At 51.1% G+C, this 20028-nt stretch overlaps 1 protein-coding gene across 2 annotated transcripts; it reads left to right on the top strand.

Annotated features, from left to right (window-relative positions):
• The first annotated feature begins 4614 nt into the window (after positions 1-4614).
• Positions 4615-20027, top strand: ITPKC (inositol-trisphosphate 3-kinase C). 2 transcript variants are annotated; one of them, XM_037133746.2, is made up of 7 exons: positions 4615-5836; positions 10055-10154; positions 11981-12194; positions 13359-13563; positions 15670-15771; positions 16500-16571; positions 18615-20027. In XM_037133746.2, exons 1-7 carry the CDS (start codon positions 4763-4765, stop codon positions 18816-18818), a joined length of 1971 nt encoding a protein of 656 aa, XP_036989641.2. In that variant the 5' UTR covers positions 4615-4762; the 3' UTR covers positions 18819-20027. The 2 variants fall into 2 exon arrangements, with proteins under 2 accessions (XP_036989641.2, XP_036989631.2); XM_037133736.2 differs by having other exon boundaries at positions 4616-5938.
• Position 20028: the final 1 nt, after the last annotated feature.

Genomic DNA, 20028 nt, shown 5'->3' with positions numbered 1-20028 from the left:
TCATACAAACAAAGGCTACAAGTTGGCAGACCTCTGAGTCTCTGTGTCCCCATCTGTAAATTGGGGCCTTGGTATCACTTCTTGCTCAGTGTTAGGTTAGTGAGAGAGAGATGCAGTGAAATAGTGTAAAGAGTGCAGGGCCTGGCACAGAATCAGAGCTACACACAAGAGAAATTTCTTATGGAAAAATAGTTCTTTACTAATTTCTACTAAGCACTTACCATGTGCTCTTCTAGGCACTGGGGACAAAGCAAGGAACGAAAGCAAAAATCCTTGCCCTTTTGGTCCTGGCTGCTGGTGAGGGGCATGGTAAACGAAATAAGTAAGTGTGGGCATACCTCGTTTTATTGTGCTTTGAAGATACTGCTTTTTTTAAAAAATAAATTGAAGTCTGTGAACACCCCGCCTCAAGCAAGTCTATGAACACTGTTTTCCCAATAGGCTCAGATGATGGTTAGTATTTTTACTTTTATTTTTAAATATATTTTAATTGATGAGGCTATTACAGTTGTCCCATTTCTTTCAAGATTTTATTTATCTTTAGAGAAAGGGGAAGGGAAGGAGAAGGAGAAAGAGGGAAACATCAGTGTGTGGTTGCCTCTCATCCACCCCTTACTGGGGAACTGGCCTGCAGCCAGGCATGTGCCCTGACTGGGAATTGAACTGTGACCCTTTGGGTTGAAGGCTTGTGCTCAGTCCACTGAGCTTCATCAGCCATGGCAGTTGTCCCATTGTTTTCTGTGCTTCATTCTCCTCCACCTTGTATCCCTCATTCCACCATCATTCCCCCACCTTAGTTCTTGTGCATAGGACATACATAAAAGTTCTTTGGCTTCTCCATTTCCCATACTATTCTTAACCTCTCCCTGTCTATTTTGTACCTACCATTTATGCTTCTTATTCCCTGTACCTTTCCCCGCCATTCTCTTCCTTTCCCCTCCCGCTGATAACCCTCCATGTGATCTCTGTTTCTGTGAATTTGTTCCTGTTCTAGTTGTTTGCTTAGTTTGTTTTTGTTTTTTAGTTCATTATTGATAGTTGTGAGTTTGTTGTCATTTTACTATCCACAGTTTTTGATCTTCTTTTTCTTAGCTAGGTCCCTTTAACAGTTCCTATAGCCCTGGCTGGTGTAGCTCAGTGGATTGAGCACTGGCCTGGAAACCAAAGGGTCAAGGTTCGATTCCCAGTCAGGGCACATGTCTGGGTTGCAGGCCAGTTCCCAGCAGGGGGCACGTGAGAAGTAAGCACACATTGATGTTTCTCTCCCTTTCTCCTTCCCTTCCCCTCTCTCCTTCCCGTCCCTTCTAAAAATAAATAAATAAAATATTTAAAAAACATTTCATATAATAAGGGCTTGGTGATGATGAATTCCTTTAACTTGACCTCATTTGGGAAGCACTTTATCTGCCCTTCTGCCCTTCCTTCCATTCTAAAGGATAGCTTTTCGGGATACAGTAATCTTGGATACTAAACCTTGCCTTTCATGACTTGGAATACTTCTTTCCAGCCTCTTCTTGCCTGGTTTCTTCTGAGAAATCAGCTGACAGTCTTACGGGAACTCCTTTGTAGGTAAACTGTCTCCTCTTCCCTTGCTGCTTTTAAGATTCTGTCCTTATCTTTAATCTTGGGTGATGTAATTATGTGCCCTGGTGAGTGCTTGCTTGGGTCCAACTTCTTTGGGACTTTCTGAGCTTCCTGGAAGTCTATTTCCTTTTCCAGGTTGGGGAAGTTCTCCTTCATTATTTTTTCCAAATAAGTTTTCCATTTCTTCCTCTTCTTCTCCTTCTGGCAGCCCTATAATTCAGATGTTGGAACATTTAAAGTTGTCCCAGAGGTTCCTAAGTCTCTCCTCATTTTTTTGAATTTTTGTTTCTTCATTCTGTTCTGGTTGTTCATTTCTTCCTTCTGCTCCAAATCATTGATTTGAGTCCTCATTTTCTTCCCTTCACTGTTGGTTGCCTGTACATTTTCCTTTGTTTCACTTTGCATAGCCTTCACTTTTTTCCTCTATTTTGCCACCATACTCAATCATTTCTGGAGCATCCTAATTACTAGTGTTTTGAACTCTGCATCTGATAGGTTTGCTGTCTCTTCATCACTTAGTTGTATTTTTTTTCTGGAGGTTTGATCCGTTCTTTCATTTGGGCCATGTGTTTTTTTGTTTTGTCTGGGAGTACCTGTTACATATAAGGGGTGGGTCCTTAAGTATCACCGGGGTGGGGCAACCCAGGTCATTGAGTTGTGTCACTGTCTGTGGGCGAGGGGTCTGAGAAGGATCAATGCTGCTTGCTCAGCTCTCCTAGCTTTCAGTCACTTCCCCCACTACCCACAAGCAATTTGGGCCCTTTGGTACTGATTCCCAGGTGGGTGGGTTTGCAAATGTTTTAGGACCCTGTGGATCTCTCCAATGAACTCTCCTGTGAGGCTGGGAGTTTCTACCCCTGTCTCAACCCCCACAGGTTTTTTTCGGTCAGAGGTTTTGAGGCCTTATTTCCCCATGCTGGAACCTTGGGTTGGGCAGTCTGTCTCACTCCCGGTTGTTCCTCCTAGTTTATCTGCACACAAATGTGGGACCACCCACTCTGCCTGCCACCGCCTTGCCCAGTCCTCTAGCTGCTGCCTTGCTGGGAGTCCTCTCCACCCCAGCTGCTTGTCTCCACCCCTCCTACCGGAATGGATGAATATTTCTTCTTTAACTTCTTGGTTGTCAGACTTCTATACAGTTTGATTTTCTGGCAGTTCTGGTTATTTTTTTGTTTTTAAATTTGTTATTGTCCTTCTTTTGGTTGTGCAAGGAGGCAAAGTGTATCTATCTATGCCTCCATCTTGGCCGGAAGTCTGGTTAGCATTTTTAATCAATAAAGTATTTTTTAATTAGGGTATGCATATTGTTGTTTTTAGAAATAATGCTGTCACATACTTATAGAGTACAGTATAATATAAACATAATTTTATATGCATTGGAAAAACAAAAATTCTTTGATTTGCTTTATTGCAATATTCATTTCATTGTGGTGATCTGGAATCAAACCCACAACATCTCTGTGGTATGCCTGTGTGTTTAATAAGATGATACCTGTTAAATATAAAAATAAACCTGAGAAGGGGGTCAGGGAGCGGAAGATTGTGAGATTAAATAGGGTGGTCAGAGAAGGTTCACTGAAGAGATGACATTCAAAGACTTGAGGGAGGTGAGGGAGGGAACTATTAGAATATCTGAGGGAAGGGCGTTCCAGGCAGAGGGAACAAACAGTACAAAAGCCCTGTGGTAGAAGATGTCTCAGAGAAATAGAGGAGGCTAGTGGGCAGAATGAGTGAAGGGAAAAGACAGAGGAGATGAGATCTGGGACGTAACTAGAGTCAGATCATATAGAGTATAGTGAATCACGGTGAGGACTGTGGTGAATGGGATGGGAAACACGGAGTGTTCTGAGCAGAGAAGAATCATGATCTGACTTAGAGAAAATACTCTTACTTCCAGCTCCTCCTGCAACACCTCAGCCTCAAAAGCAAGTTATATCATCCAGTAGGGTCCAAAAGTTCAGACTTTGGGTCAGGTTGGCCTGAGTTCAAATCTACACAGTTTAGATATGTGATCTTGAACTTTGCTCAAGTATGCCTCTGTTTTCCTGACCATGGATGATGAAGATCCCTACCTTAAAAGGTATGGGGTATAAAGAGGTCTAAGTACACTGCATGGTGTGAAGCAAGTGCACAAATGTATACATTATAAATAAAAATTCCCATAACAACCCCACGAGGAAATTATCATTGCTATATCCTTTTTACAGCTGAGGAAACTGAGGCTCAGAGGAAACAAGTCTGTTGGAGCCAGGATTTGGCCAGGTATCCTAGCTTTAGACGTAAGGCCATGGCTTTGCCCCTCATCTAATCTCCCTGTGACCTCAGACAAATTCTTTTACTGCTCTGGGTCTCAAGTTCCCTGTTGGTAAAGTGTTTCGCTCTTGTGGAATCGAACACACATTAAAAAAAAAAAGATTTTATTTTTAGACAGGAAGGGAGAGAGGGAAACATCAATGTGTGGTTGCCTCTCGCGCGCCCTCTACCCGCAACCCAGGCAAGTACCACAACTCTGAACCAACCTGTGACCCTTCAGTTCGCAGGCCAGTGCTCAATCCACTGAGCCGCACCAGCCTGGGCTGAACACACATTTTTGAAACAATCAAATATTATGTATCCTCATTTTACAGATGACAAAACTGAACTCTGTTAGGTAGCGTAAGCCACTCGTTCAAGGTAACACAGCTAGCAAGTGGGAGAGGCGGTTTTGAACACACGTCCGTGGGATTCCCAAATCTTTGGAACATCGGCCCTGCTGTGTGAAGAAAGGGCCCGCTGTTGGACCCGTCTCCAAGTTGTAAGGAGGCTAAATTGGTCACTCGAGGGTGAAATGAGGTTAGATTAATCGCCGGGATATAGGGAGGGGCTTCACGGGCCCTCAGGTGGAACCCCAGACCCAACCCGGTGGCGTACCGAATTCTGGGAATCCACTCAGTCCGAGGAAAGGGGGCGGGGACAGAAAAGGCCCGCCCTTACGCCACGTCCTGTTGGGCGGGACTTAGGGGCTTTCCCCCGCCCCCCCCAACGGAGGGGGAGTATCGGTTAACCACTGCGTGGCCTGGCGGGCTGGGGATTCGCGGGCCGGAACCTGCCAGTCCGGGCTCCGGAGCCACACCCCTCGTGGGATTTAAAGGGCCAGGAGGGGCCGGTTTGGGCCGAAGCCCGAACCAAGGGAGCGGGCATGAGGCGCTGCCCGTGCCGGGGGAGTCTGAACGAGGCCGAGGCCGGAAAGCTGCCGGGGTCGACCGGCATGGGGCTGGAGGCGCCGCGAGGGGGGCGGCGGCGGCAGCCGGGGCAGCAGAGACCAGGACCCGGCGCCGGGGGCCCGGCGGGGCGGCCAGAGGGGGGCGGGCCCCAGGCCTGGACCAAGGGGTCCTGCCTCCATTCCGAACGCGAGAGGGCCGGCCTCGGGCCTGAACCGGGGAGAGGCAGACAGGCTGATCCTGAAGCAGCTGGCCTCGGAGCGGAGACGGAGCAGCCCAGCCAAAAGACGGGGCCAGACAAGTCCAGCCCCAGGATACATCCAGAAAGGAGCAGCCACTGGTCAGAGCTGGAGACAGCCGGGCCCTGGACGGAGACAGGGACAGACGGATTTTGTACTGATCCATGCAGGTCCGATCTTCAGTGTCAGCCACAGAGGGCCAGACTCTGGACACAGCCATGCGTTGATGGGCCATGGACAGAGTTAGAAATACTTGGGTCACAGGCCCAGCCAGAGAGGTCCAAGCTAGAGAGGTCCAAGCCCTGGGCTGATAACCAGTCTACCCACCAGAAGAGGTCCAGCCTTCGGACTCAGTCAGAGGGGGCCTGTCCCTCAACAGAGCCAAGTGTTGATGGCTCCTGGAGAGCACTGAACACTGATGACTCCAGAACACAGCAGGATCCTGAAGACCCGTGGACAGAGTCTCACACTGATGGCTCCCAGTTACAACAGGATAGTGAAACAGCCTGGAAACAGGTTGGCACTGATGGTTTCCCAACACAACAAACTACTAATGGCTCCTGGACACAGCCCGGCACTGATGGTGCACAGACACAAGAGACTCATGGACCCCAGACAGAGCCTGGGACAGACTGCCTTTTGGGGGACCCCAACCAAGATGGCCCATTAGCAGAACGAGAGCCTGGGAAGTTGGTGACTCACCTGTACTCTCACCTGGAGTATAGCTCCCTGGTCCCTGTGCCCCGCCTCATCATCACTCCTGAAACCCCTGAGCCTGAGGCTCAGCCAGAGGGATCTCTCTCCCAGGTTGAGGTGGGCAGTGGCGGCTTCTCCTCCGCCTCTTCTTTCGACGAGTCTGAGGATGACGTGGTGGCCGGGGGTGGAGGTGCCAGCGACCCTGAGGACAGGTCTGGGGTGAGTGGGACCCATCCTGCCCTTAAGCCACATCCTCTCAGACCCCTTGTTCCCCTACCTTTGCTTTGAGAAGTTCTCTAACACCTACCAGAGGTGTTCATATCCAGACACCTCTTCCATCCACTTACCTCCTCCCTCTGACAGCTGGGTTACTAACCTACTCCAGGCACCCTCCTCCTAATCCTCTTTCCCCCTCATGCACTTCCTCCTCTTTCCCCCTCATCTACTGCATCCAGTCCTGCAGTCTCACATGGGTGGCCACTGGCCAACTTCATGCCACCCAGGAATCCTATGATGGTGTGAGTCTGCATGTACATACCCACATATTTTTCCAGCAAAGGTCTGTGACTTCCGTTGGATGCTCTGGACCATGATGTGTGACCCCCAAATCTGAAGAGCACTAGTAGAGGGGAATAGAAGAGGTGGACTTTCTACCCCAAATTTCCTAGTCTGGTGCCCGTGGCTGCCTCAAGGTGTCCTGCACCTTCACCACCCTTATCCCATTCACTTTTGTAGGGAGTGAGTCCCCAGCTTTGATCAGATTCACAAAGGGCTGTGTAAACCCAAAATGCCGAGGGAGCCCCTGAACCTGACCAGGGACCCTCCAGTCCTCCCATTGTTCCTCAGCTTCCCAGGGGGCCCAGGCCCACTTGTTTACATCCTCCTGCCTCACCCCCACTGCACTTGGGTGCGGTTCTACCCTGGTGAATCAGGAGGGCTGGCAGGGCAGGTTTGGGAGAGAGCGAAGATTCAGGTGTGGGAGGCTCCCGTGGGTCTGCCCGTGGCTGTGGAGCCCCTGGCTGGAGTCTACCCTGAGCCTTCCTCACCCCACATGCCTCCCTTAGGTGTGTGCTCACACACGTGGCCACAGATGTGAGAGACAGACCTGCCTCAGCCTGCCTCTGCCAGAGCGAGGGAGTTGACCTGTGGGCTGTCTGCCATTGCCGTTCCCTTTGCCTGTTCTCTTACCGCTTTGGCATCTCAGAAGAGCTAAGCTGGAAGTGTGTGAAAAAAATCCACTCATGCTCAGCCCTCTGTGAGCCTCCCTGCTATATTAACTCCTTTAATTCTCACAGCAGCCCTAGGAGGTAGACGCTGTTATCGCCTCGTTTTATAGATGAGGAAACTGAGGCAACCAGCCGTTAAGACAGTTCTCCAAAGGCACACGGCTTGGAAGACATGGAGCTGAGATTTCAGACCCATCCTGAGGCACTTTTCTAAGTGCTAAGAGTTATGTGTTAACTCTTTGAATTTCTATTGCAGCAGTATGAGGTTGGGATTATTATTATTTCCACTTTACAGATGAGGAAACTGAGGCTCAGAGAGGTAAAGTCACTTGCTTAGGGTTGACTAAGTCTGGCTGGATCCAGAACCAAGGATTCTAGTTCCGTTCTGGCTGAATTTAAAATCCAGTGATTTTTAACCTCCGAGGTGTGCAGATCTGTCCCAGACTTACTTTCCCCCAGGGTCTCCCTCTCTCAGTTTTCTCTCATCTTTCCAGAACCTTCATGGCCCACCTCTGATAACTTTTGAACTTTGCGTGCTCCAGCGCCTGCAACAACTCCCTGGGGCCTTCCTGATAGCGATCAGGAGTTCAGTCTTGTGTTCACAGCTTCCTGTCTCCAGGCTCCTTACCATGTTCAGCTTCCCTTCTCCCCCCACCCCACTATTGTAACAAAGCCGAAGTACACACTGTTCCTCGAACACCGCGCCATCCTGCCTCCAGCATTGCTCAAGCTGTTCACTGCGCAGAATAGCCCAGCTTCCGTCTCTCTTCATTTTGAAATCCCATCTGACCTTAAAGGTTCAGCTAGTTTCTTGCTTTCTTCTCTCCTTCTTTCCTTCTCACATTCATTTCACCCTCCTAATCAGACAACAGACAGTCCCTGAGCCTCTGTCATGTCTGGTGCTATGTTGGCTTTGCTAAAGACGGAGCAGTGATTGAGATACTGCCCTCGTAGAGCTCCCTGGGTCGTGGAGGAGACAGACCTGTCACCAGTATGTGACAGCTCAGAGTGGTCAGGGCTGAGATGGAAGAAGACCAGGGGGGTGTGGGAGTCCAGAGGAGGTGACTGGCCAGACCTGGGGTATCAGAGAGGGCTTCATGGAGGAGGGGGCATCATGAGACCATCCGAGAAAGCTCAAATTAGCCATCAGCTCTAAGGAAGGAGAGAAGATACTCAATCTGCTTGTAATAAAAAAAGGAGGTTTTGCCCTGGCTGGTGTAGCTCAGTGGATTGAGCATGGGCCTGTGAACCAAACAACCAAGGTTCGATTCCCAGTCAGGGCACGTGCCTGGATTGCGGGCCAGTTCCCGGCAGGGGATGCATGAGAGACAAGCATACATTGATATTTCTCTCCCCCTCTCCTTCCCTTCCACTCTAAAGATAAATAAATAAAATATATTAAAAAAAAAAAAAAGGAGGTTTCAACCGACCTGCTTCAATCCAAGCAACCTTTTTCAAGCACCTTTTGTGTGCCAGGCCATGGGCTGGGACACAGCCCCTGCTCTCAGGGCTCGTTGTCTAGCAGGGGTATAGTGGGGGTGTAGCGGGTAAGTCCAGGTCAGGGGGGTCAGGCCAAAGGTAGAACTGTATGATTTAGGCAAGTGACTTTACCCCTCTGAGCCTCTGTTTCTTCCTCTGTATAGTCAACAATTCTCCTGGGGTTGTGTGTTTAGGATTAAGTAGGTTATGACACTGACTCTTTGTCATTAAGCCTGGAATGTTCCAGGTGCTTAGTAAACAGGAACTTTTATTAATCACCTCCTCTCCATTCCTGGCCCCTGGAGGGGGTAGGGAATAAGCTCTTCCTGAATCCTGCAGTTCAACACCCTGACTTTACTTGACCTTCCCACCACAGATTAGATGTCTGCTGATAGATGGGCTCTGAGGGGGTGGGTGAGAGTGTGGCCTTGACCCTGGGATGGTGGGGGGTAGGAGAGACAGGCCACACAGCTTCCTTCTCTGGAGATGACCCATTCTCCCTGCTTGCTAAGGGCCTGCCGTATGCTGGGAGCGAAGAATGTATCTGCGCTGTGTGTGGATGCTCATGTGCGCACCGGAGTCAGACACCCGGTCTGAAGAAGCTCTTGTTGAGTCAATAAGAAACAACTGAATCCTCGTTTTCTGTTTGCTTCCCTGGTTTTCTGTTGTTCTCTCTTTCTCTCTGTTGTCCTCTGCTTCTGTCTGTTTCTTTTTCTGCCATTGCTTAGTATCTGTGTCTCCCTTTCTGTCTTTCCGTATTTTTCTTCTAGTTACTGTGTCTATCTCCGTTATCAAGAATAGGTCGGGATTTGCTGTAGTAACAAAAAAACCCCCAAACGGAGTGATTTGGAACAACAAAGGATGAACTTGTTCACACTCCACAGTGACAATGGTCAGTGGTGGGCGAGGGGCTGAGGACGCCTCCATTTCTCTTCCACCCTTTTTACAACAGGGAAAAGAACGTGGAGAGTCATGCGCTGGCTCTAAGGCTTCCACCCAAAATTGACATTTCTGCTTGTATGTCATTGGCCACAGCAAGTCGACAACCCTAAGTTTAAGAGAACAGGGACGTGCCTGTAAGGGGGCGGGTGGTGAGCAGCTCTCACGACTGCTGCAGTCTCTTTGTCCATGTCCCTCTGTCACTGTCATTGCTTTGTCATCTGTCTCAGTTTCTTTTCTCTCTGAGATGAGGCCTCCATCCATCCACACCCGCCTCTGTCATTGTCCTGGGGAGGTCTGACTCAGTTTTGGGACAGGGATGAGGCTTCCAAGTTTTGGGTGTGTGTATATGCGTGGTGGGGGGCGGGATCGAGGGTTGCTTGTTACGGCAACGGAACCCGGCCTGTCTTTACTCGTTGGAGAAGGACCAAGAGACCGAGATAGGGAGGAAGTGATGACATGGAGAAATGGACGGAGACTCTTCCCCGCCTTTGTGGGGGCCTCTAGGACATCCTGTGATTGCTGCAGTAGCGGGCTTGGCTCACCCCAGCGAGCCTGGGAGCAGTGACTCCGGGAAGCCCCTGGCCTTGGAAAGGCCGCAGGTCCACCTTCGAGTCCTCTCCTGGCACTACCTGCATCCTCCTCTCCCTCCGGACTCGGTCCTGACCCTGCCCTGCTCTGCCCCACACAGAACAAACCTTGGAAGAAGCTGAAGACAGTTCTGAAGTATTCGCCCTTCGTGGTCTCCTTTAGAAAACACTACCCCTGGGTCCAGCTGTCCGGACATGCTGGTGAGAGCAGGGGGCGGTGGAGGGCAGGGGCAGGCAGGGCCGGGCGGGGCTGCCTGGGCTGGGACACAAAGAAAGCTGCGGGGGGGCTTGCTGGAGCTCGGTTTTCCCATCTGTAAAATGGGCTTTGTGTGAGTCCCATCTCTTTGGGCTGGGACATTTATACCTCAGGGTTGAGGGCTCTTCCCTGTTATCTCAGTGTTAGGGTGTGTGTGTGTGTGTGTGTGTCCACCCTGGCTGGGGACAAGTGGGCTGGGCTGACATCCTAGTTCTGATCTTTATTTGTGGGTGACCCTGGGCAACTGACTTTCCCTCCCTGGGCCTCAGTGTCCTCATCTGTAACATAGAGATAATCGTCCCTCCCTTGCAGAGTTAACTGAAGGGTTCTTATCAAAATGTATATCGAGACTGAGACATAGGCCCCCCACATAGGGAAATTGTTATTCCCTGTCCTCGCCCTGTGTCCAGAGCTCAGGAGGCCCCCGATGACCCACAGCTGTGATGGTGTCTCCAGGGCCTCGCACAGCATCTGCCGCACACAGTGGTGCAACGCATAACAGACGCCTCACAGACAGTGTCTTTTGTAAAGGGCGAGGTAATAAGTAGACTACTCAGCTCTTCGGTGGCAGTATGAAAGCAGCCATAGATAACACACAAGTGAGCGTGACTGTGTCCCAATAAGACTTTATTTACAAAAATGGGCAGTGGGATGGATGAGACAAACCATGCCCACCCTCAGAGAGAGACAGGAAGGGAACCCATTTGCTTTGTTCATGCTTCGATCTGAGTCAGGGAAAAGACAAGCCCCCTCTGAAACTGTAAACACAGGCCTGGTATCAATATGTGTCCTAGTTTCTATTACTGAGTGTGAAACCAGACAAGCAAACAGAATACTCAAAACTCAGTGGTGGGTAAAAAACAAAATTTGGTGAAATAAAAACTACGATTTTATTGCATTCACAGGTTTTGGGGTTGGGATGGCAGGGGTGCCTTGCTACTGCTCCATGGTATCTGGGAACTCAGCTAGAACAAGCTGAAGGCTGTAAGCTGGGAACTTTTGGAGGGTCATTGAGTCACTTGCCTGGCAGTCATGGCTGACTGTTTGTGTCTCAGTTGGGACCACTGGCTGGAGAGCTTATGTGTGGCTTCTCCATGGAGTTGCTTGGGCTTCCTCGCATTATAGTGGCCTCCAGTAGCAAGATTTCTTACATAGCAGGTCAGGACTGTAAAGTGTCTCTGCCAGCACAGTGGATGCCGCATCTCCTTTTATGACCTAGGGGAGAAGAAGGAGATTCCACTTCTTGCTGGGGGATGGGAAAATTCTAGAAGAGCATGTGGGACAGGAGCTATTATTGTCCTGTCTTTTGAAAAAGTATAATCTGGAAATATAATCTGCCTCAGTAAGAATTGTAATTCTAGTCTGCACTATCTTCGTGGCCCAGGAAATGCCAGATTTGCAAATCAATTTAGGGAGGCCTCAGTTGTTAGTGCCCTGGGACTCTGGGCAGAAGAAAATGCATAACTGCTCTAGCGAGTCCAGCTCTCCACTCAGATCGCACAAAAATTCCCGCAGCTGATTGTGAGCGCACAACCCAGAATTATAAAACAAATGAGGGCACAGTCTGCTGCAAAGAGGACTGTGTTTAAACAAAGAGCAGAAATAGGCCCTTCCTTGCAGCCCTGGCCAAGATTTTGAGAGTTGCAGGGAGCGGGAGAAAGCATTGCAGAGGAGTCGGCACAATGGCAGTGGCCAGCCTGATGCCTACAGGAGACAGGGGTTCTCTTGCTCACACAGTGTCTGACCCTGTCATTGATGGTGCTGCTCACAGGGAACTTCCAGGCTGGAGAGGATGGTCGGATTCTAAAGCGTTTCTGTCAGTGTGAGCAACGCAGCTTGGAGCAGCTGATGAACGACCCCCTGCGGCCTTTTGTGCCAACCTATTATGGCATGGTGCAGAAGGATGGCCAGGCCTTCAACCAGATGGAAGATCTCCTGGCGGACTTCGAGGGCCCTTCCATCATGGACTGCAAGATGGGCAGCAGGTATGGTCAGGGACAGCCATGAGGCGGAGGTGGAGGGTCAGGGGTGGGCATTTTTTAAGACAGTGCCAAGTCAACCTTTAAAGTGGCCGGACAGCCGTGGCTGCCGTGGCTCAGTGGGCTGAGTGCCGGCCTGCAACCCAAAGGGTTGCCGGTTTGATTCCCAGTTAGGGCATGTGGGCCAGGTCCCCGGTAGGGGGCGCTGGAGAGGCAACCACACATTTCTCTCCCTCTCTTTCTCTCTCCCTCCCCCTCTCTAAAATTAAATACGTAAACATTTTAAAGTGGTTGTCCCCACATTTCTGCTAGCAGTGTGTGAGAGTTCCCATTGTCCCCTCTTCTCACCACCACTTGGTATCACCTGTTTCATTAATTTTAGCCATTCCAGCGAGTGTTTCATTATGGCTTTATTTCTGGTTTTCTGACGACCAAAGAAGTGTTGAGCATTGATTGGCCGATTGAAAAGTGCCTGTTGGAATATTTTGTCAAATTTTCTCTTGGGCTGGCTTTTTCTTTCTTCTACTTATTTATTTTTAGAAAGAAGGGAAGGACAAAGAGAGGGATAAAAACATCAGTGTGTGGTTGCCTCTCACATGCCTCCTACTGGGGACCTGGCCTGAAACCCAGGCATGTGCCCTGCCTGGGAATCAAACCGGTGACCCTTTGGTTCGAAGGCCAGCACTCAGTCCACTGAGCCACACCAGCCGGGCCCTTCTTTTTTTATTGTATATTTTTTCCATTACCATTTCATCTCCTATACCCTTTCCCCCCTCTTTCTTCTTTTTTTTCCTTTTTATTGAATTTATTGGGGTGACACTGGTTAACAAAATTGTACGGGTTTCAGGTGCACAGTTTGACACCACATCTGCCCACTGCGTTGCGCCTTCACCACTTCGAGTCAGGTCTCCATCCGTCACCGTTTACCCCTACCATACCCTCGTCACCTTCTTTTTGGTTTCAAATTCTTTGTATGTTCTGGGTGCAAGTCTTTTGTTGGAGATGCACATACACCTACATATACGTCTCCAGCCTCCCATTTCACTCTCTTAATATTGTCTTTTGATAACACAGTACTTTTAATTTAGTCCCGTTTGTCCATTTTTTCCATTAGGGTTAGTAGCTTTGTGTTTAGGAAATGCCCACTTTGTCCCATTCTCTGTGTCCCAGGACCTACCTGGAGGAGGAGCTGGTGAAGGCTCGAGACCGGCCCCGGCCCCGGAAGGACATGTACGAGAAGATGGTGGCAGTGGACCCCGGGGCCCCCACGCCCCAGGAGCACGCCCAGGGTGCCGTCACCAAGCCTCGCTACATGCAGTGGAGAGAGACCGTGAGCTCGACCTCCACCCTGGGCTTCCGGATTGAGGGCATCAAGGTGAGGTCCAGGAGCTGCTAGCCTCTCTGGGAGCTGGGAGCTAGGCCTAGGCAGGGGTTCTTGGGGAGCATGGGTGTCAGGGAAACCGGAAAAATGCAAGATCCAGAGAGAGCTCAGGAGACTGCAGAGGATGATGAGATCGGGCCGGGAGAGGTCTTGCTCCCCTCGTCCCATAGCCATCAGCGGCCAAGTTTTGTTTCTTTCTCTGAGCACCCCGATTCCATCTTCTTCCCGCCCCTCGGCCCTGTCCGGGCCCGGCTCCGTCTTCTCCTTCCCCAGCCTCCTCAGATCCACCGTCCAGTACAGCAGCTAGAGCACTGTCCCTTTCCCCTTGTGGAGAAAGATTTTCTCCTTCCTTTCTTCCTCCCTCCCTCCCTCTCTCCCATCCTTCCTTCTTTAAAAAAAATATTTTTATCGATTCTAGAGAAAGGGGAAGGGAGGGAGAAAGAGAGGGAGAGAAATAGCAGTGCGAGAGAGAAACATCGATTGGTTGCCTTCTGCACACGCCCTGACTGGGTATCAAACCTGTGACCTTTTGTAAAATAGCCAGGGCTCCTTCTTTCTTTTTGTAAGTTAAATCTAATTGTTTGAATAAGAATTCACACTGTTGAAAAGTCAAAATAATATTATAATGGGGGGTATAGGAAAAATCCCCCCCCCCCAGCTGCTGCTGTCATTCCCGTTCTGTCCCTTTACCCCCTCCCTCTTCACAGGGCACCGCTTTGTCAGTGTCTTACATTTCTTCCTGCAAATGCAAATGATTGCAATTGCATATTTCCAAATGTCCTCCCTTTCTTACCCAAAAGGCAGCATAGTCCTAAAGGGTTTTCCATATCATTCCAGAGTCTCTTTTCTTTACTTTTTTCCTCTTTCTTCCTTCCTCCCTCCCTTCTCCCCTTCCCCCTCCCTCCTTTTTCTCTTTCTTTCCTCCTTTTCCTTCCTTTTCTTTCATTCTTTCTTTCAACTGCAATAGCTCTTTGCGGATGTGCCACAGTGCCCTATTGATGGATACCTGGATTGTTTCCATTTTTTCCATTACAAAAACATCTCAGCGGCACAGTTTGCAAGCGTGGAGGTTTAGCTATAGGCCAGACTCCCGGAAGCAGGACTACCAGATGAAATATGAAATGCAATGAGAATGTGGCTAGAGATCGCCACACCCCTTCCATAGGTGCTTCCATGTACCAGTGTGCATCCCACCAGCCATGTATGAGGGGTCTCGTTTCCGCACAGCCTCGCTGGATATACGTTGTTTATCCGGCTATGCCATTCTCCTATTCGAAACCCTCCCACGGCTCCCTAGGGCCCTGAAGAGACGTTCCCTGGCCTAGAGGGCCCTCTGGGGTCTGGCCTCATCTTTCATCCCTCTCTTCCTCCCTGCCCACCTTCAGGCCACAGTGAAGTACTTCATTTCCTTGAAAGGGGCCTGTTGCTAGTCTTTTCCTGTCTCCTTTTACATTTCAATTCCTCCAGGAAGCCCTTCCTACTAGATGAGAACCCTCTCTTTAGCTCCTCATAACTTCCTGTACTCCATTATTCTTATCTTCTTTTGTGATGCTCTTGTTCAGTCTCTGCCCCCTCATCTGACTGTGTCAGATGCCCGTGCCCTCTCCGTGCCCCTCTCAGACATATAAAAGAACATTAGTCTCATTTATTGAGTGCTTACTTGCTATGTGCCAATCTCAGTGCTATGCATTCTGCATACCCAATCTCCTCTCATCCTCACACCAGCTTTGGCAAGTAGATACTAACACAATTCCCATCTTCCACACAAGGAAACCGATGTTGAGACAGGTGAAGTGACTCGCTTAATGCCACCCAGCTCGGAAGTAGCAGAGTCACAATTCAAAGCCAGATTCGCCCCCTTCCAGAGCCCACTTGGCTAGACTGGCTCAAGCAGCAGGTTCAAGGTTAGACTTGGAAGGACTAGCTGCTCAGAGTGTGCCTTGGGGCTGGGTTGATCTGAGCTGGGCAGGCGGGTTGGCTTCTGCTGAACAGCAACTGGGTATGGAGGTAGGTAGGTGGCGCATGAGGTACCTGAGGCTGACTGGTGTTGGGCGTGAGAAGGAAAGTTATGACCCTGCGCCTTCAACCCTCGCTCTGCAGAAAGCCGATGGGACCTGCAACACCAACTTCAAGAAGACACAGGAGCTGGAGCAGGTGACAAAGGTGTTGGAGGACTTCGTGGATGGGAACCGTGGAATCCTGGTGAGTGGGACACCCATGCCCCAAAGTTGGCCGTTTAGGGCCACTGCCATCGCTGTTGTCCCCTATGGTGGTCTTTTGCTCAGGGCCGAGGTTGGCTGTTACTGGCTGGTCTAGGATGGCCCTGCCCACTTGTCTGGTGGTCTCAGATCATGACTCAGCCACTTGTCTCTTGTGATCCAGCAGGCTCACCTGGGCTTGTTCTCACGGTGGAAGCAGCTGGCCGGGAGAACAAGTGAAAACGCAAGGCCTGTTGGTGGATAAGCCACCATCACTTCTGCTGTGTTTCATTAGCCAGAGCAAGTTATGACCAAGCCTACCTTGGAGGAGAGCAGACTCCACCTCTTTTTTACTTTTTTAGTGATTTGAGAGAGAGAAAGAAAGACTGATTTGTTGTTCTATTTATTTATGCATTCATTGGCTAACTCTTGAATGTGCCTTAGCTAGGCATCAAACCCGCAACCTTGGCATATGGGGTGATACTCTAACCGACTGAGCTACCCAGCCAGGGCTAGACTCCGCCTCTTGGTGGGAGAAGCTGCTAGGAATTATGGGTATTCCGGGATGTACTCACCCTGTCTGCACCACCCCAGCGTATCCATTCTCCCCTATCGCTTTCCCCATTGGCTCCCCTTATCCATCACGGCCGGTATAGGACGAGGTCAGATCTCAGGGTGGGGAAGGACCCCCAAAGTTCCTGTGCTAACCAAGAAACTCTCCCTCTCAAACAGAGAAAGTACGTCACACGCCTAGAAGAACTTCGTGAAGCTCTGGAGAACTCCCCCTTCTTCAAGACCCATGAGGTGCGAGCCCCACCACCAAGGGAGCAGAGGGTCCTGTATGTGTGTGAGGTCGGGGTGGGTTGGGGTCCAGGTCGCACTGAGGAGAAATTGCTGACAGAAAGAATTAAAGCAGTTAAAACGAGACCCCGTATTTGGGGGTCTGCTTTTTTACAGTAGGCAGCACAGGGGTTCAGGGAGGTGCGTCGTTAGGAGCGTGGACTCGGGCCAAGCAGCCTGGGACGAGGTGGGCTCTGCCGTCTGGCTTCTCAGCTACGTGACCTCTCGGGCCTTGGCTTCCTTCTAAGGTGGGAAGGAACATTACCTTCCTCATAGGGCTGCTGAGGCGTGAGACGAACAACTGTCGAGCACCATTTGGAGCATGGAAGTGCATTTAACGTGTAGCTCTTGTTTGTTTTTGAGAGGGAGAGGAGGGGGAGAAACATTGATTTTTTTGGTCCCCCTTATTTATGCATTCATTGGTTGCTTCTTGTATGTGCTCTGACTGGGAATCGAACCTGCAGTGTTGGTGTATCAGGATAACGTTCTAATCAACTGAACAACCTGGCCAGTGCTAACTCCTAGCTCTTACAGTTACTTTGTGATCAGAATTATTTATAGTTATTGTTATCTGCGTTCCTTGTTCAGTGGCTCTCCCCCTGGCCTTCTCCCTCTTCCTCAGCCTGTTTTTTTGGAAACATCCATCACTCCGAGGCTGTCTCAGAGTCTGGCGAGTGGTGGCAGCAGCCCTTGCGTCCTTTCCTCCCCTGCTCTGTACAGGCTCTCCCCTCACCCAAGCCCGCTCCCTTCTCCTGGCATCACTGACTTCTGGGAGAGCCCTGACCCAGAAGCCCAGCCGGCCTGGGTTGGGACCCCAGCTCTGCTGGCCTGCAGGGGGGGGTAACCGAGCACCCGCCTTCTGGGCCACCTGAGAGTTAAGTGGATTCATCGAGGGACCGCGTGGCCCAAAGGAAACCCTCAGTGTGTGCCAGCTGTTACCGTCAGGTTTCTTATCAGAAGTCACCTTCATCGACCTTGTCACTGCCTCTGTGCTTCACAAGTTGCAAAGAGGAGGTGGGGGGTGTGTGTGTGTCACATCTCATCTGTCTTTGTGTTTGGTGTCACCTGCTCAGTGACTTACAGTTTAAAAGATGAGTTGCCAGCATTGAACATGTGAGACTTCACCCCCAGATCGGGGTTTCCAGTTCCCCTGGGTACCTTGGGAGATGTGGTAACACGGGGCCACTTGCCACATCTCAGCAGCTGCCGGGAGTGGGGCGGCATCTGCCTCTACTCAAAGGCACCTGCTCGCGGGCCCTGTCACCTGGGCTCCCTGGGGGCAGTGGGGTTCGAAACCAGGTTAGGAAAAGGGAGGGTTGCCAACATGGAGTTAGGTGAAGGCAAGGAAACTACTGTGTCTAATTAGGAAAACAAAAGCAGCATCTCTGAGGGCCGCAGGCACGCCCCACAGGCCCTTGCTGGGTGCGTGGATCATGGAACGGTGCCGACAAGCCCCGGAGGTAGGGCCGTGACCATCATCCCTGTTCTACAGGGAAACTGAGGCCCAGGGAAGGGAAGCCACTTGCCTCTGGTTACGAGCAGCAGTCCGCCAGGGCTGTGTACTTGTTGGCTCTTCCCGTGGGGAAGGCGTGAACCACTTTCTTAGTTCCCACGGGGCTCTCCTGACCCATTCAGGATCCTACAGGCATTTGAGTTTGTAACTCAGCTTGAAAAAGGATACCAGTTAACATCCGCATTTGCTACACTGGAAACTGTTTTTAATTGCTTTGTGTGGATTAATCCATACATATAATATGCCCAGCAACCTTCGAGGTAAATGGTACTATTACTCCATTATTCGCACCACTTTGTGTATCAGTCGGCAGAGGCACAGAGAAGTTAGGTCACCTGCCCAAGGCTTAACAGCCAATGAGTAGCAGAGCCAGGATTTGAACCTAGGCATCTTGTTTCAAGTTCATGCTGTCACCCACCCTGCTCAGATGCCCCCAGGGGATGGGACCTTCGTGATGCTTGCTCCGCCCCTGACTGCTGCCTGTCTCCCCGCAGGTGGTGGGCAGCTCCCTTCTCTTCGTGCACGACTGCACTGGCCTGGCCAAGGTTTGGATGATTGACTTCGGCAAGACAGTGGCTCTGCCCGACCACCAGACACTCAGCCACCGGCTGCCCTGGGCTGAGGGTAACCGTGAGGACGGCTACCTCTGGGGCCTGGACAACATGATTCACCTTTTTCAGGGGCTGGCCCAGAGCTGACCCACTTGCCTGCTGCCAGCTTTATTTATTGGATGGTACTCAGCTGGCTGGAGGAGCCGAGGGGCCTGAGGTCGGCCGTGGAGGTCCTGACCCGCGGGACAGAGGTGTGGTGCACCACCCACGCCCAGTGCAGATCTGAAGGGCCTTGGAGACCGGGTAGTGCCCAGCCCCTGCGCGATCCTGGGTCTGTAAGGCCTACAGAGAGGACGTGACGTGGCTGGGTCCCACCGAGTCAGAGCCAGACCAGGTCCTCTGGCTAGCAAGGAAGATTCCCGAGGGGCTGCTGGAGGCTACAAGTGAACCACACCCCTGAAAGAACAGTTCAGCCACTGCAGGGTGCGGGCCTGACCCGGCTATTACCATGTGAATGACTCTAATCACTACTGGCAGGCCTCCTCCTGCCACCAGCAGGCTCAAGGCCAGGGACCAGTCAGCTGCATCTGTGGTGCTGGGAGGACCAGGCTTCTTTGTGGACAAACACTGAAGCTGGTGTGTCTGCCTGGGAACGTTAGGGCCCCATCACTTCATCCGGGGCCTTTCAAGTGCTGACTGTGGGGTGTGACACCATGGGACTGGCCTGAGAGCTGACGCTGCTCTCCTGCCTTCCCAGGGCCCCTTGGGTCCTCCCTGCTCCTGGGAGAACTGTGCTGACACCCTGCAGACCAAAACTGCAGCCACATCCCATGCCAGCTCTGTGACCAGCACCACCTCAGCCACAGGACTTCCCATGTCTTCCCCTTACCCTTTAAGGTGCCCTTTATTTTAGCTGAGGTGGTGAGAAGGGCTTTCAGGGGCAGGGAAACCAGCTTGGGTATCAGCACTGCGTTTCTTGGGAAGCCCCCACCACACCCGGGGCCCCAGCCCTGAGAAGCGCCGGGCTTGAGCCAGATGCTCAGGGTGGGTGGGGCTGCTAGCTGGCTCACAACCTGTCCAAACCAAAGACCCCCAGATCCCGAGGTCAGTGGTGCCCTGCCCCTGCCCCCAGGAACTGGCCTCCTGGGGGCCACAGAGGTGGAAAAGCACCTCTTCAAGTCAAAGCTCTAATGTGGTCTTCCAGCGTGTAGGAGGCACGCTCCTTTTCTATTGACCTTTGTACTTATTTATACAAGTAGTTGTTAGACCGGACAGTGCTGGGGACCTGGCGGCAACATCCCTGAACCGCCATCCCCTCCGTGACGACTCCCCAGTAAACAGAACATTCAAAGCCAAC

Source organism: Artibeus jamaicensis, unplaced genomic scaffold, assembly GCF_021234435.1.
Source record: "Artibeus jamaicensis isolate MK-2021 breed Jamaican fruit bat unplaced genomic scaffold, CSHL_Jam_final contig_47, whole genome shotgun sequence".
Classification (NCBI taxonomy): Eukaryota; Metazoa; Chordata; class Mammalia; order Chiroptera; family Phyllostomidae; genus Artibeus; species Artibeus jamaicensis.
This window is presented reverse-complemented; position numbering and strand designations above follow the sequence as displayed.

Excerpts from the sequence above, each read along its gene's own strand:
- ITPKC (XM_037133736.2), top strand. The coding sequence starts at position 4,763 with ATGAGGCGCTGCCCGTGCCGGGGGAGTCTGAACGAGGCCGAGGCCGGA. Across the intron at positions 12,195-13,358 it reads GACTGCAAGATGGGCAGCAG|GACCTACCTGGAGGAGGAGC; the intron begins GTATGGTCAGGG and ends TCTGTGTCCCAG. Across the intron at positions 13,564-15,669 it reads TCCGGATTGAGGGCATCAAG|AAAGCCGATGGGACCTGCAA; the intron begins GTGAGGTCCAGG and ends CTCGCTCTGCAG.